At 30.7% G+C, this 15,547-nt stretch overlaps 1 protein-coding gene across 2 annotated transcripts; it reads right to left on the bottom strand.

Moving 5' to 3' along the window:
* Positions 1 to 253: 253 nt before the first annotated feature.
* On the bottom strand, positions 254 to 10,936 carry LOC129939945 (battenin-like). 2 transcript variants are annotated; one of them, XM_056048139.1, is made up of 6 exons: positions 10,882 to 10,936; positions 9,721 to 9,991; positions 9,520 to 9,662; positions 9,304 to 9,462; positions 809 to 1,139; positions 257 to 755 (listed from the first exon to the last, which is right to left on the bottom strand). In XM_056048139.1, the coding sequence occupies exons 2-6, from the start codon at positions 9,907 to 9,909 to the stop codon at positions 324 to 326; spliced, it is 1,254 nt and encodes a 417-aa protein (XP_055904114.1). In that variant the 5' UTR covers positions 9,910 to 9,991; positions 10,882 to 10,936; the 3' UTR covers positions 257 to 323. The 2 variants fall into 2 exon arrangements, with proteins under 2 accessions (XP_055904115.1, XP_055904114.1); XM_056048140.1 differs by lacking the exon at positions 10,882 to 10,936 and having other exon boundaries at positions 254 to 755; positions 9,520 to 9,595; positions 9,663 to 10,343.
* Between the last annotated feature and the right edge of the window lie 4,611 nt (positions 10,937 to 15,547).

Raw genomic sequence — 15,547 nt, 5'->3', positions numbered from 1 at the left:
TTAAGAATAAGTGCCTTATGGTGGTTTGCAACGCCTAGAATATAGTTATGTCTCATAACAGTTTGATTTACCTTTTCAGAAACAAATATAATCGAGTTCACCCAGTTGCGAAGTTCAAGGTTTCAGGTGTTCAAAATGACGTTTATGTGTCAATAATGAATTTATAACAAATATTGCGCCTTTAGATATATTTCCACTGCTAAAAACCTTAAGTATAAAAATAAAGCTCTTTTATTCCTAATTGTTTTTATTATGTAACTTCATAAAATAATGTAATGTAATTTTCTTAAATCTATTATTTTTAAAATCTAAATTTAAACACATTAAAATGTAAGTCTCTTGTATTCTGGCATTCTACAAATTGCATTATGCACCGGCAAAGCCAGGAATCCAGCTATCATGATCCCCAATGAGTCAGCCTGGACTGTCACACCAATCGCAAACTCCCTCCTAGATTGTGGAATATCCTTGGCCATTCTATAGAACGTATTCACATATGCCCCACCACCCAATAGACCTTCCCACAAAACCACAGCAAATGGTATCCAAATTGTTGGCGAATAAAAGTATATAACTTCAGTCAAGAAATAGGCAACATTGAAGAACTGAAGTAAAGCGAGAATCCAGATTTTTCGGAAACTTATCAGATTCACCGAAGAACGTGATATGAAGACTCCAATTTGATAGTCCACACATAACCAACGATATTGAGCTTCTTTGTCTAGGAATGAATTTTCAAAGTACTCCAATTCAAACTGAAATGTTAAGATTAAATAAACAAATACAATTTTGAGTTAATTAACCTTACCAATCCTTGATTTATAAAATATTCAAAAAAATACACAAACAACAATGGGATCATGTATTTAAGTAATGTTCCCATGTACTGTACTTTTTCCTTATAGCCTACAAGTTCTTTTGTATCGGAAGTCATTTCGATGGAATTTAAGAAAATATCTTTTGTTTCTCTGGGCTTTCGTAAGATAACCCAAAATCCTATACATTGAAGAAGTGGAATTGACATCATAATCAACATTGTGTCTCTATTGCTCATTCCTAAGGCAACAAGTCCAGCATATGCAATGGCACCAAACAAACTAGCACCTCCAGTACCAGATGACCATGTTGAAAGAGTGTTTCTAAAAAATAAAAAATAAAATTTTCTTAAGTTTTTGAGAATTTGACAAATGCAGTTAAAAACTGGCTAAACAAATTGGTAACATTGTCATCATTGATTGCTAACATTTGTTTAACTATTTTGGAGTGATCTTATTTATATATCGAGTTCTCTAAACGCCTAAAGTTCTTGTGTTAAAATATTGTTAAATTTTCATAATTTAATAAGTTCCTGTTATATAAAATTTACTGTTTTTGAACCAATAATGACTGAAACACAAGCACGCTTCGACTTGGTCTTTGTTACGATGGGCCTGCTTCGAGGTTGCTTTGAATGACATTTCCAAAATGACTCTTCTGTCATTAGCAGCTGGAATTTTTTTCAAAACTTTGTTTTGATTTTCCATGAAATAAAAAATATGGATTTTGAGATAACAAACGTTCCAGGAGACAATGTACGGAGTTTTTTAATCTATGAGGAGCTCTTGTAAATTCAACAAAAAATTGTATAATTATTCTATGTATATATTTCAATAACTTGCCATTTAACTTTTTCTAATAAACAACGGTGTTCCCTCCAAATGCAAATGTATTTTGTTTGTTGACTTTTTTTAAGCAAATGTTCAGCAAATTTGAACTAGAGTTTCCGTAGTGAGTCACATTTGACATTACGTAACATTAATTTCTTTTCCTTACGATTTTCAAGCGTAAGAAACTTTGAAACGTCACGCGAAGCCGTTGCTGAATCGTATTTGTGTTTCAGCCATATTTCGGTTTTTGAGAAAATCTGCAACAAATTTTAAAATTCAAACATCTTAAACTCGTTTGAATTTTTACCTAAGCACATGTTGTAGGTCCTTATTTAGATTCACTTTTTAGCTTCAATTATTTCTTTAAATTTAGCAATTAGTGGTTCCAGGGACTACACGATTCTAAGACTTTTCATCGTTACATCTTCTCCTCTACTCACTTTGTATGTATACGGCACCGTAGATCAGGCGAAGAATTTTTCTTTAGAAACAACGACGGTGCTTTAATCCCCTTTTGTCAAAGTCCTTGCTTCTACCTCGTATATCAAGGTATAAAAGGTTTTACTGCCCTAAGAAACACCGGTAACAAGAGTAGTTCTTCGTTTGATCTCAGCGCTGGTGTTGTGTTCTGTATTCATAGCGGAACCTAGGTACACAAAGTCCTTAACTACCACAAAGTTACGTTTGTCGTTGTTGCAGGTCCTTTCTTGATGACATCGTATTATTTGTTTTGCCCTTATTATACGTTAAACCCTTTTTTGCCACCTTTGCCTCAATACTCCCAAAGGTTCCATTGACATCTCGCTCTTAAGATTATTCAATGTCATGGATAGCCTTTTGAAAGATAGTGCTTCTAGTTCTGCACCATTCTTTTAAAGACGATGTCAAAGAAAACGCGTGTATCATTTTGTCTAAAGCTTTTTTTTACTTCAAAGGTCCTGTTAAGTTGTTTTCAATCTTTATGGAGGAGCGAAAATTCTTTATGGTTATCCTGAACAAACGGACGAGTTTTGGTAGACATGGCTCTATACAGCTCGTCTCTGTAGATGATATGCGCCTTTGAAATCGATGAAGAGATGGGGGGTTCGATTTGATATTATTGGGTTTTTTACAGGACGTGAATATTTGATCAACTGTTGACTTTCCTGGTCTAAAATCACACTGATGACGACCTATCAGGTTGTTGACCATGGCCTTTAAACGTTCACATAATTACGGCAGAGAAGATTTGTTAAACGATGTTAAGTAGACTGCTTCCTCTATAGTTTGTTCAGTTTAGAGAGTCTTATTTTGTCATTATTAGAGACTGCGCGCAGAAGATTAAATAATTGGATTAAGGACCAATGGATATGTTAAATTATAGGAATCTTAATTTCATTAAAAAATTGATAAATTTCAATCTATGCCCTCGAGAAACCAAAAAAAATAGATATATTGCTAAGAAGCCTTAAGATATTTTGTAAAGAGTAAGGCACAGTTTGTATGTAGTACCCGTGGCAAGATGGTAAGTGCGTTGGACTGTCATGCAAGGGGTCTTGGCTTTGTATATGAAAACTGGTTTTCATATACAAAGGTCTTGGGTTCAATCCCTGCCTGTGCCACCTTAATTTAAAAGAAAATAATTTTCGCGGGTACTGCCTCTTGCGAGGAATTGACAATTACTTCAAGAGTAATTTTCTCATGAAAAAAGTGCTTTCTCAAATTATCCGTTCGGATTCGGCCTAAAATTGTAGGTCCCTTCCATTCCTGACAACAACATTCGCACACAGGAATGGTTGCGAGTTGTAAGTCACTAGGCCCTGGTTCACAACGGACTGTTGCGCCACCCAATACAAAGGCACAGTTTAATTTATATATATTATAAGCCTCACATTACCCAATCAAACATATATATTAAAAATTAAGTTATAATTTATAATTTAAATTCGAAATATACTACTTTGTCAACAGCAGCGACATCTGGGTATCAACATTTCATTTTGTACTAACATTTACTTTACATTATCAGAAGTGGTTGATGTATCAACTATTTGATTTAACATACGCGATTTTTTTATGAATTCGTCAAACACCCTGTTATTAGTTTAAAAGATCTGTTTCAGCTGTGGCAAACGTTGTTTTAAAGTAGAATTTTAGGCGCTTCCTTATTGAACGTTAAGGTGCGCAAAAGTAACACTTTCTGATAATTTATAATACACATTATTTTTAATAAGTGTTGCACAAGAAATGTGTTTATTATTTTTTGTATGCATAAAGTATTTGGGGCAACAGTCCGTAGAGAACTAGTGACTTACAACTCTCTAGCGTTAATGTGTGCGAATCATTTAAAGGATTGAGGGGACCTATAGTTTTTGTGTCGAATCCGAACGGCAAATTTGAGAAAGCACTTTTCATGACAAAAATTACTTGTATTTTATTTATTTATTTTTTTAATCCGTTAATTATCTAACGTTAATATAAACTTATAGCTATTTACATAATTTTTAATTTAAAATTTTAATTAATATAGAAATAAATAAATACTATAACAAATTAAAAAATCTTTCTTTAAATTGTTTACTTTTAACATTGTTATTAACAGATGAAATTAAATTATAAAATTTATTAAAGACTGAAATCAATTGATTTAAAGGGCTATTCATTCCATAGTTAGTTCTGCTAAAGATCGGACATAAAGGTATCTGTCTTCTTATGCTAGTTTGGCTATAGCTAAAATTTAGACGATTCAGAGCTGTTGCGGATATAATAGAACCATTAATTAATTTTAATATAAAACAAAATTGGAGATATTGTCTATGTTGTGAAAGTGTAGGGAGCTTTACTAGCAAAAGTCTCTGAGAATAAGGAGGTGGTGTAAATATTTGGGAAAACGGAAGAAAACGAAGACAAAAACGCATAAATCTTTTTTGGATACTTTCAAGTCTGTCAATATGGACTGAATAGTATGGTGCCCATATAACACAGCCGTATTCAAGTATTGGTCTTACAAATGATACATAAAGAAGCTTTAAGACTTATGGGTCACGAAAGTCACGAGAAAAACTTTTAATAAAACCTGGAATTTTGTTAGCTTTTTTAACTATAAAGTTATAATGGTCACAGAACATTAATTTACTGTCAAGAATAACACCTAAATCAGAGAAATCGGAAAGCTTACAAGGAAGAATCTAATAAATAGTTATAATCTATAATTGTTTTTTTGCGTGTAAAACACATAGTTTTACATTTGTCAATATTCAATAAAAGTCGGTTTGTATTGCACCATTCCCTAAAACTATGAAGATCTTCTTGAAGCTGTGAGCAGTCATTAATTGAACTAATAGATTTGAAAATTTTAATGTCATCAGCGTATATTAAAACGGAGGAGTTTTTTTATAACGGATGTTATGTCATTTATATATAAGATAAATAATAAAGGACCTAAATGGCTACCCTGTGGAACACCAGAGTTGACGTAAAATTGGTCGGAGAATTCATTTCTGAATATAACGCTATAACTTCTGTTCTTGAGATAAGACGCGATCCACGTCAAGAATTTGTAGTTAAACCCTAAGGCCTTAAGTTTATGGACTAAAGTCTTGTGACACAATTTGTCAAAGGCTTTGCTGAAATCTGTGAATACGCAATCTACTTGTTTACGATCTTCGAAAGAGTCAAGGCAGAAAGAAGTGAAGTGAAGTATGTTTGTGATTGTTGATTTATTCTGGACGAATTAATTGAATTACAATTAAAGGATAACATCTTACAGATAATGGACTCAAATAGTTTGGGAATAACGGAATGTTTGGCAATCGGCCGGTAATTCGTTATTTCATTCTTAGACCCTTTTTATAAATCAGAGTTATAAATGCACTTTTCCATAATAGTGGGAAAACTGAGCTTCTAAGAGATTCATTGAACAAAACAAACAGAGGGTACGATAAATGAGACACACATTTTTTTAAAACACATGATGGTACTCCATCGGCGCCAGGGTGAAAACAGTCATCAAGTTCTGAGACACAACGAACAATTGAATCCTCACATATTGTCAAGTCAAGTGAGTTAAGGTGAGGATACTTTTGGGCTGGAAAGAACGAATCGGGAATTTGAAAAGAAGGAGGTATGTACGTCGAAAGCATCTTTGAAACATTAGCAAACAAATTTGAAATTATTTGGGAGTCATGACTTGTTGTGTTATTAAAAGACATAGAGTTTGGGTAACCGTCAGTTTTTCTTTTACTTTTCACGAAATCCCAGAAGTTTTTTTGGGGTCTGTTTCAATTCATTTTCAATTTTTATAATATAGTGAGAGTATAGAATATTGGAGTAGTCAATGAAAATATTGTTAAGTTCGGATTAAATCCTGAAGTCTTCTTCTGCTCTAGTTTTACTAAATTTTAGCCATGCCTTATTTCTTTTATTTTTTAAGTTTTTTAATTGAGTGTCAATCCATGGTGGAGCTTTAGATTTATAGCAACATTTCCGATTTGTATTGCAAGAGGCAGTATCCGTGAAAAGAAATTAAGGTGTCACAGACAGGGATTAAACGCAAGACCTGTAACAAACCAGTCCTACGCACTAACCATCACGTCAAAGATACAACTGATGTCTTGAACTGGTCAAATTATTTTGGACTAAAAATTCTGTGATTCAAACTTTTCGAGTGATAAGAATAAAACTGCATTTGTTTTTGCAAATTAAGGGTTCTATTAAAAAAAAATGGTAAAGCGCTTATAAAATAAGCTTTATACCAGTATTAACTTATAATAAGACTTTGTCGGAGACACTAAATATAAATTGCGTGGTCTATAATAGCTTTAAAATAGAAGCTCGAACACGTTAAATCAACAAAAGCAAAACATTATCGAGATAGCTTCTTAGGCCCAGTTTTTCAGTGTGAGATCATAATAGTTTAAGGGTTAAATTCGAGTTAACTTCTGAATAAATGTTTTTCAGTCTATTGAATATTGTAGTTGATTTTGAGTTAACCCAAATTTAAGGAGTTAACTCTGGATTTAAATACACAGATGTTTTTGACAGATACTAAAATTGCAATGCAAAAATTATTTTTATTTCTTTTCGTGGAGCAATGAATAATTATTTGTTATATTTAGGCCCATTTGCTTATGCTGTTCTTAAATGTGTGTTGCAACTAAGTATATCTTAGGTTTTATGTGCAACATAAATTATTTTTGGTTGTCGGAAAATATTTAAAATACCTACACTTAACTTAGTTCTACATAGATTTAAACTCATCCAACCTCGTTTCGTTACAAAATGCCAAACAGACTTGAATGTACCAACATACAACTTCAAAACGGGAAATTGAATGTAATATTTTGATTTGTGGAAAGAATACAAAATACTTTTAAATATTAACAAACGATATGGATGACAAGAAAAGAGGAAGTAACCCAGATCTTACATCAAATGAAAAACGGAAGCTTTTATAATGTCAAGACTGGTTGCCAAAAAGTTGCCTAACTCTAAAATTACGGACAATTATTTAGAGTTATATACAAGCTTCAAGACAACATTCAAAAAATGAAGCTTTTCAAAAAATTATTCAAACTCTGTCGATTGGAAGAATATTGTACCAAACCAGTTATATGGACGTTCCGTTACAAACAAAAAAAAACTGAACAAAAAATTTGTCACCTCGAAAAATTTACGAATACAAAATGATTTTATCTCCAAAACAATTTTGTGCAATGAAAAATAACAATACAAAAAGAAACCTAAACAAAAATACTAAAAAAAGTTAATAAAAACAGATTTTCGACTCAAATATCTTTTCGAAACCATGAGATATTGGCTATAAAGCCTACTTTAATCTTTTAAAAAACATCGTTGTCAACGTTCAGTAAAATTTTGAGAAAAATTTAATTAACAGTTTTTTTACAAAAAATAAAAACCTAACAAAAAAACAAACTTGGTAAAAATTTACTTACGACGAATTGAAAACACTGTCTTCAAACTCTTTTTATTTCAAAGAAAATATTGTTTTCGATATTCAGTTGTTTTTTTTATAAAAATGAAACATTCCGTTTTTTCATACAAAAATAAAATATACAAGAAATTGGTAAAAATTGATGTTCAGTTCTTGATATCACTCAAATTAATTTCATTCATCCAATTTGTAAAAATTTAAAAAATGCAACTAAAATTGGTAAACATTTGTTTTCGACTAAAAATCTATTTAATAAAACCAGAATTTCAAACTAAACTATTTCTTAATATGAAAAACATTGCTGGTAGTTTTGAAATGTTTAGGAATAATTCAACTTTTTTAACCCAACACGAAAACTACAAGCAAGACAAATCGACAGACGGGATGGGAAGTTATCAGTGTGGGTCGCATCCCAGCCTCTTTTTTAGTTTCAATCAAAAATTGAAATTCCATCAAAGGACATAACCTTGTTGATTTCATATGTGCAATTTAAGGACTTTATGCTCTACTATTTCTAAAATTAGTTCCACTTAGTGCCATTGATGAAAAACTTTAAGTTCCGTGCAAGCCATTAAGTAGGACATACGAGTAATTACTTATGTAGAACTTAAATAGTAATGACCATCGACTAGTATCAGCAAACGCTCCTCCAACACCGAATGATGAAGATTTATAAAAAATTTCAAGTTTAACTAATTTTAACTTATTTGTCCAAAAAGCTAGTGGCTTTGTTTCACTTGTGTCGATTTCAATAGTGTTTTGACAATTGAATAAAAACTTTTCATCGATGCCAAATTATAATACTTCTAATGATGTTAACATTTAACCCAAAATGATAAACTTGAATTCAGAATTAAAGAGCTCTGGGTTTAACTCGGAACTCAACACTGATACTGAAAAACGGTGCCTTAGAAGTATTAAGTGAATTACAAATTTGTCATATTGATTCATTTCCAAACCCCCTCACAAATAAAATAATTTATTACTTCCATCTCTTTTAAAAATGTTATGCATAAATATACTGACACTTTGTATATTTTTAGACAAATATTAAGCACAATCGGTTTTGTTTACACATTTGGCCCAAAAAATTTAAAAATCTTCCAATTTTTCCTCCACAAAAGCAATGGAATTTTTATTAAAATTTTTGACTTCCCATAGGAAGGTATGGTAATCAGTCCGATTTGTTTCTCGACGTTTCAAGGTCTATAGAATATAATTCAAAGGTTTTTAGAGATGACTGAGTGTGTGCGTGTATGTACGTTCGTTCGGGAAACCATTTTTCGTCGTCCACATCTAATCAATTCTGCATTTTGTTCATAACTATCATATGCAAAATATCCTATAATTTTAAAATACGAAATTAAAAAAACCTAAAATGTTTCTATTAAAGGAAAATCACTAAGGTTTTTTTATTTTATATTATTTGCCATCATTATAAAACTTTTGATATTATGAAACTATTATTTAGGAAAGAATAAATTATTTTGTTGTCTTTTTTTCCTACAAGTGTTTGAAAATGTTCCTTTTTTTAAAACAATAAAAGTGCGTATAATATTTGTAATAACTATTACTAGCTAGCTACTGACCATGCAAAGACACAACTTAATTATTAATCCATAATTGTCACACATTACAATTTCCGAAAATAATGTAACATCTTCTAATCATTTATTAAGTTAAAAGCTATGTATATTGTTTTTTTATAAATATTGCAGTACTTACTTGTTAAAATTTGAAGTATAAGCCAAGATCGTTGACTCTCCAATGCCACAAGCTGCTGACGTACAAGCAACACCCAAAATTGCCAGCATTTCTGTTTTAGCAAAAGCAACCAATAAAAAACTCATTGATGTTAGAAATATAGCTGATATAACTCTCGTACTAGAATTAAACAAATTTTTATAACATTTCAAATAAAAACTTATTTTTTCCTTTTACTTAATCCAAAAAGGTAAAAACGGAACAATTAACTTCACAACAAGACCAGGCACCACATCTGCTAAAAGTATTGCACCTGTACTCACAATATGACAATGTCTCTGAACAATTTCAGTTTTGATTATTTCTTCAGAATGTTTTACCTTTTTCAAAAGCAAAATATAAAGTTGCTGTACACATCCAGAAAAATAAAAACAGTACCTGATTATTATCGAAACGTGCAATTATATCGTGAGCGGCACTTAGCATAACAACATAACCAAAATTGTTACATAAACCAAGAATCCAAAATCCAACCAAATCTCTCCAAAGTTGCTTATCCTGCGGTGGTGCCGTCGTCGTCGTGGATTCGGCTTTCTCACTGTCTTCATTCTTAGCTGCTGCCGTCATTTTATTTTTCGTTTCCTGATCTTTAAGCAGTAGGAGATATTGAATTCCAAAAAGTTATTGATCTATTGAGTGTTATGGGTATCTAAAGAAGTGGTAGCATTAAAGAGTGGTTTAAGAATTTCAACAAGAATTTAAATTCACAGAACATCAATCTATCAGCTGCCACTTAAGCACTTCAAGGTAAGAGTCTTCTTATTTTGTTCTCCAAATCAAACATCAACAAATGTATAAGTAAACAATTATTATCAACAACTACACAAATTACTTAACAAATGAAATTAATGATTTTTTGCACATTTAATTGATTTAATAATTGAAACCGGTATAGAAAAGTGTTGAACGGGTTGTTGGTAAATAAATTCTTTTAATTCATAATTGTGAAGATTATTTGCGATGGAGATGGGACATGGAAGAGTGATGCAGAGAAACTTGATCTTTTTAAATAGGTTGGTAAGTAAATATTCCTTGCACTACATTTTTCTTGATAGCCAACTTAGTGTTGGTCTAATTATTGTGAAATTAGGTTTATGTTTGGAATAACAGAACTCCTTTAAATGCTTTTTTAAGAAATATTGTTTTCTATAGTTTCTAGTTCCTTTGAAATCGTACACAAAAATTAATTACATCCCGCAATTTCAAACCAAAAAAAAAAGAAATTTAAAAACCTTAAAATGGGTATTTCTTTTTTGTATAGAGGTAAGCACTAAATAACAACCAACATATCAATCTATTTCTCTACAGAAAATTAGTACAATTTTACACTTGTAACCACTTTATAAAAGTCCATACATTTTTATTCGAAGTAATATTATAACTATCACAATTATTGTTTTGTTACAAATTTTTGTAAGAAGAACTGGAACAAGAAATTCACTTCAAATATTCATCAAAAAATTTCAAAATAATAAACAAAAATTTTGAGATTAAACTATTCACAAAAATTTTATTAGATGTTAACTTATTATTTCTTACATTTCTTCTGCACAACAAAATTAAGTGAATTCCAATCCACCTGCACAATTCAGGCAGACAATTCTAACTGATATTAAGAAATAAAACCAAAAATATATTTGTGATCAGATTTCTTAATTTTATTCCATTCACTCGGAAGCGTGTACCTTACCTACGTCATAGCTATACACATTTAATTTTAAATATTTATGTACACACGAATCCAGACAACGCAATTTACAAGATTCAAAATTATTTAAATTTAACAAATTAAACAAAAATAAAAAAAGAAAACAAAAAACTGATTTAATTTTAGACCTATATTCTTTTTTCGTATATTACATTACGATTATTGTCACATACTTATGCAAGAATGTCAAGATGTCAGATTTGGTAACGTTAGATGATTATGAATCATCAAACTTACCGATAATGGCTCCTTAATCAGGTAAGATATCACATCATATGAAAACTTGAAATTTAGAGAAATGGAAGTTTGCACCTTATTTGTATGTTTGAGAAAAAGAAAAAGGATAATTAGGAAAAAAATTAGTACGTTTGAGGGCCTAAAACAAATTAACTTGCATCCAGGAAACTAGTCAAATTTTATTACTCTGTATGTGTATCAAAGGTCACCTCATATGGAATGATCAATGATCGATATTGTCAAATATTTTCAAGGTGCTTAGGAATTCTACGACGACGGTGCAAGGAATTTGTCACCCCCTCTTATCTTCAATACAACTCGAATTTCTGGGGATTACCCCTAAAACAAGCTTAGGTTTTTTGGATCGCATCCAAAAAAAAACTTTGAAAATTGGACTTATAACCAAAACAATGTTTTGTCGAATTAACCAGTTGGATGTCAACCCTTAAACAATTCAGCAGTAATACTCCAGGAATACTCATCATTTTCCACGAGCTCAATTTGGGGCGTTCTGTGGTGACGCGCGATCTGATATTAAAACCAAAATAAGTATTCTGATGCTACCAAAAATAACACTCTTGGCACTATAAAAGATTGTAAAACATAAATTTTAGACTTGAATACAATGCTGAATTAGTTAAGCTTCCGAAAAATCTCAAAAAAAAAAACTGAAACTTATTTATTTAATTACATACTTTTCAAAGTTTCTTAAAAACCAATGTGTCTTATTACAAGAAAAAAAGAGCTGGGATGCGACCCACTTCCCATTCCGTCTGTCAATTAGTCTTAAAAAGTTTGTGGGTTTGCTCGTTTTGTTGAAAAAGTTGCCAATTGAATTATTCAAACAAATTTAAAAAATACCAACAATATTTTGCATATGATGAAATAGTTTAATTTCAAAATCAATTTTTGGTAACTAGATTTTTAGTCGAAAACCAATTTTTAACAATTTTAGTAGCATTTGCGTACTTTTTTTGTAGATTTTATTTTTGTTTTATTAAAAAACTCACTGTTGTTATTACAAATGTACTTAATGTCGAAAGTAGTACTTTCTGTCAAATGAAATTAGTTTGAAGACGATATATGTTTTATATTTTTTAAAAAGATATTTGAGTGGAAAATCATTTTTTTCCAACTTTTAGTAATCTTTTCCTTAGGTTTTTATTTTTATTAAAAAAAGACTGTCAATTATATTTTTCTCAAAAGTTTACCGAATCTTGAAAACAATATTTTTTATAAGAAAATTTGTTTGAATCCATAATCACAAATTTTTGAAAATATATCTGAATCGAATCAATTTTTACCAATGTTTATTAAGGTATTTATTTTTTGTAAAAAAAACTGTCCATTTAATTTTACTTAAAATTTTACCAGACGTCAAAAACGTTATTCTTCGTTAGACAAAATTATATTGGAGATAAAATCATTTTTGGTTCGTAAAATATTCAAGGTGACAAATATTTTTTTGATTTATAAAAAAAAAGTTATTTGAATTTTTTTTTTTTCAAAAATATACAAGATGGGTATCACGTTACAATACATAATTTTAAATTGTATTCAAGTCCTTAGCATTGTTGGTTCCTAAGATTTTTTATGTTAACCAACATTTTACCTTTTTTTAAATTGCTATGGTAAAAAAAACACCCACGGAATGTTCCTAGGAGCCCTTCCTGCATCTTTCTGCATCATTATCTATATAGCAAAATGTATTTGAAATCGATATCTCTACTGGTTGTTGAGCTATGGAGGACCAAAGAAACTTCGTGAACGTATGGACGTTCGAACGTATGTACGTACACACGCACAAACAGACATCTCTCTAAAAATCTTTTACTTCGACTCTAGGGACCTTGAAACGTCGAGAAATGTAAACATTTTCAATTCGACAAATTTCTATGGAAAGTTGAGAATTTTTCTTGGTCTTAAAAAAAAACAAAATGTATTACTAAAATTTAAAGTTTTTTCCAATAAAAAAATGTTTAACCTTGAAGAAAAAGAAAAAAAACAATTTACGCGACAATATCGTATCAAACTTAAGCTATCGTTCACAAGTTTTGGAAATACAATTTAAAAACGGTTAAGATTGTTTAACAAATTTCCTTTTCAATAAAGAAACAAACAAAGCCAGGACTGCACAAAAAAGCTTAAGATTAGATCATATTTCAACAATATATTTTAACCGCTCAGATCATTTATTGTGGTCATAATTGGAAAGCGTCAGGGATGGAGAATGCCCAAAGTTTTCAGAAGAATCCGAACGGCTCATTTGAGAAAGCATATTCCATTAGAAGAATAACTATGTAGAATTTGTCAATTCCTCGCAAACTTTAGATGGCATGACAGGGATCAAACCGAAGAATTCTGGTATGACAGTCCAACGCACCATGCCACGGGTACTACAATCCCTGACAACAGTACTTGCACACAGAAATGGTTGAGAGTCTTAAGTCACTAGGCCCAAGTTTTCAACGGGCTTTTGCGCCACACAATTTATTTTTTTAATTGGAAAGTGTGCCTGAAAGAGTTTTTTAACTCTTAATATAGAGCTAATGGAAGCAGTGTAAGAAATATCAATAGGTTCCGCTATAGGTCAATGACCACAACGTTTGAAATTAATCCTAATGTGCGATATTTTGAGTGCTCTAACTAATATTATGACTGAATAAATGAAAGAACAATAAATAGAAAATATTTTATATTGTATGCTTGTAACAGAACTTATGCCACGACTACGTTACTTGCTTTTTATGGCCTATAAAAACAATCCATGATTCCGACCTCGAACACCGAACGTTAGATGTCCAATAATTAGAAAAACCGCTTTATTTTGCGTTTTTTTTGCGTATTGGAAGTTTACGGTTTCTATCTTTGAGAAAAGTCATATCGCAATAACGTTGGCGCGTCGTTGAGATCCTTTTTTACTTGCGACATATAGGAACTATATGGCAAGTTTTGCATTCGTGCAAAATTTCGAACTCGAGATTTTAATCAAACATGATATTACGATGGTAGACAAGTCGAAAAAAGTGGGTCCCGCGATTCCGTCCGGTCGGTTCTGTCTGTCTGTCCACGCTCCTACAGCCTAAACCATTGGGTCGATTGAGTTCAAACTTGGAAGTTAAGGTTTTGAGCAGATTCGCGTTAGGAGTTTTTTTCATTTTTTTTTAAGATCAAAACTAACAGTGGCCACCATAGAATTTTTTTGGTCAAAAAACGAAAATTCGAATTTTCTCAAAAACAAACCGATAGATTTTCTTTAAATTTTCTCTAAAATTTTATTTTTTAACTTGGCTTCTTTTAATAAGAAAAACAAATTTTTGTATTGCTCAGGAGAGGTACCGCTCATAGAACCGTTATTTTATTTTTAAATTTTCTCACCAATTTATAAACCGATTTCAATAATTTTTTTTCTGAATGAGCTCTTATATTGCTTTAACAATATTTGATTATCAAAAGTGCAATTTTTTATTGTTTGGATTTTTAAAAAAATAATGAATTTTATTTTTTCAAAATCCGATATCTCAAAAACGGGTCAACATTTTTTCACGAAATTCAAACGTTTAGCGTATACTAACAATCTCTAAACAACTGCGTACCAAAAATATTTTTAGAACAAAATTGAAAAATTTTATATATAAAAAATTAATTTAAAAAAAAACCGCTCTACCGATTTTCTAAAAAAAAATTGAAAAATTAAATGTTTTTTTATTTATAAAATGGCATTTAAATTTTTGAAGACAAACTTTTTTTTCGGGCGAAATTTTGAATCTTAAAATAGTTTTTTTTTTTTAATATTTTAACTGTGCATGAGCCCGAAAGAGCGCATTATTTTGACAAAATTGTAATTACATTCCTAGCTTTTATCTAAATTAGTGCATTTGTTACATATTTATGTATTTTTATAACTAAAATTATTGTAAATACCAACGATATGGCCGCCCATGTAGCGCAACTGTATCGGATATAATATATTTAATCAACAATCTATTTTAAAGTGTCTATCAAGAAGTAATATCTTGGTTACTTTGTATATGTGATTTTAAAATATTATTCTTTACGAATAAGGTTCTTTCACACATGATTTACTTGCCTTCGCCCTTATAAAAGAATAAATACTTAGTAAAAGTTAAAGAAACGGGCCAGAAAGAGTATATATATTTTCTATTAGAATCACTTTTTCAACGTATACACATTAACCTATTTATAAAGGTATTACGTACAACTTCTACAACTACTGCTTACGTGTCACTTCATAACTAA

The sequence above is a fragment of the Eupeodes corollae genome, chromosome 1 (assembly GCF_945859685.1).
Source record: "Eupeodes corollae chromosome 1, idEupCoro1.1, whole genome shotgun sequence".
Classification (NCBI taxonomy): Eukaryota; Metazoa; Arthropoda; class Insecta; order Diptera; family Syrphidae; genus Eupeodes; species Eupeodes corollae.
This window is presented reverse-complemented; position numbering and strand designations above follow the sequence as displayed.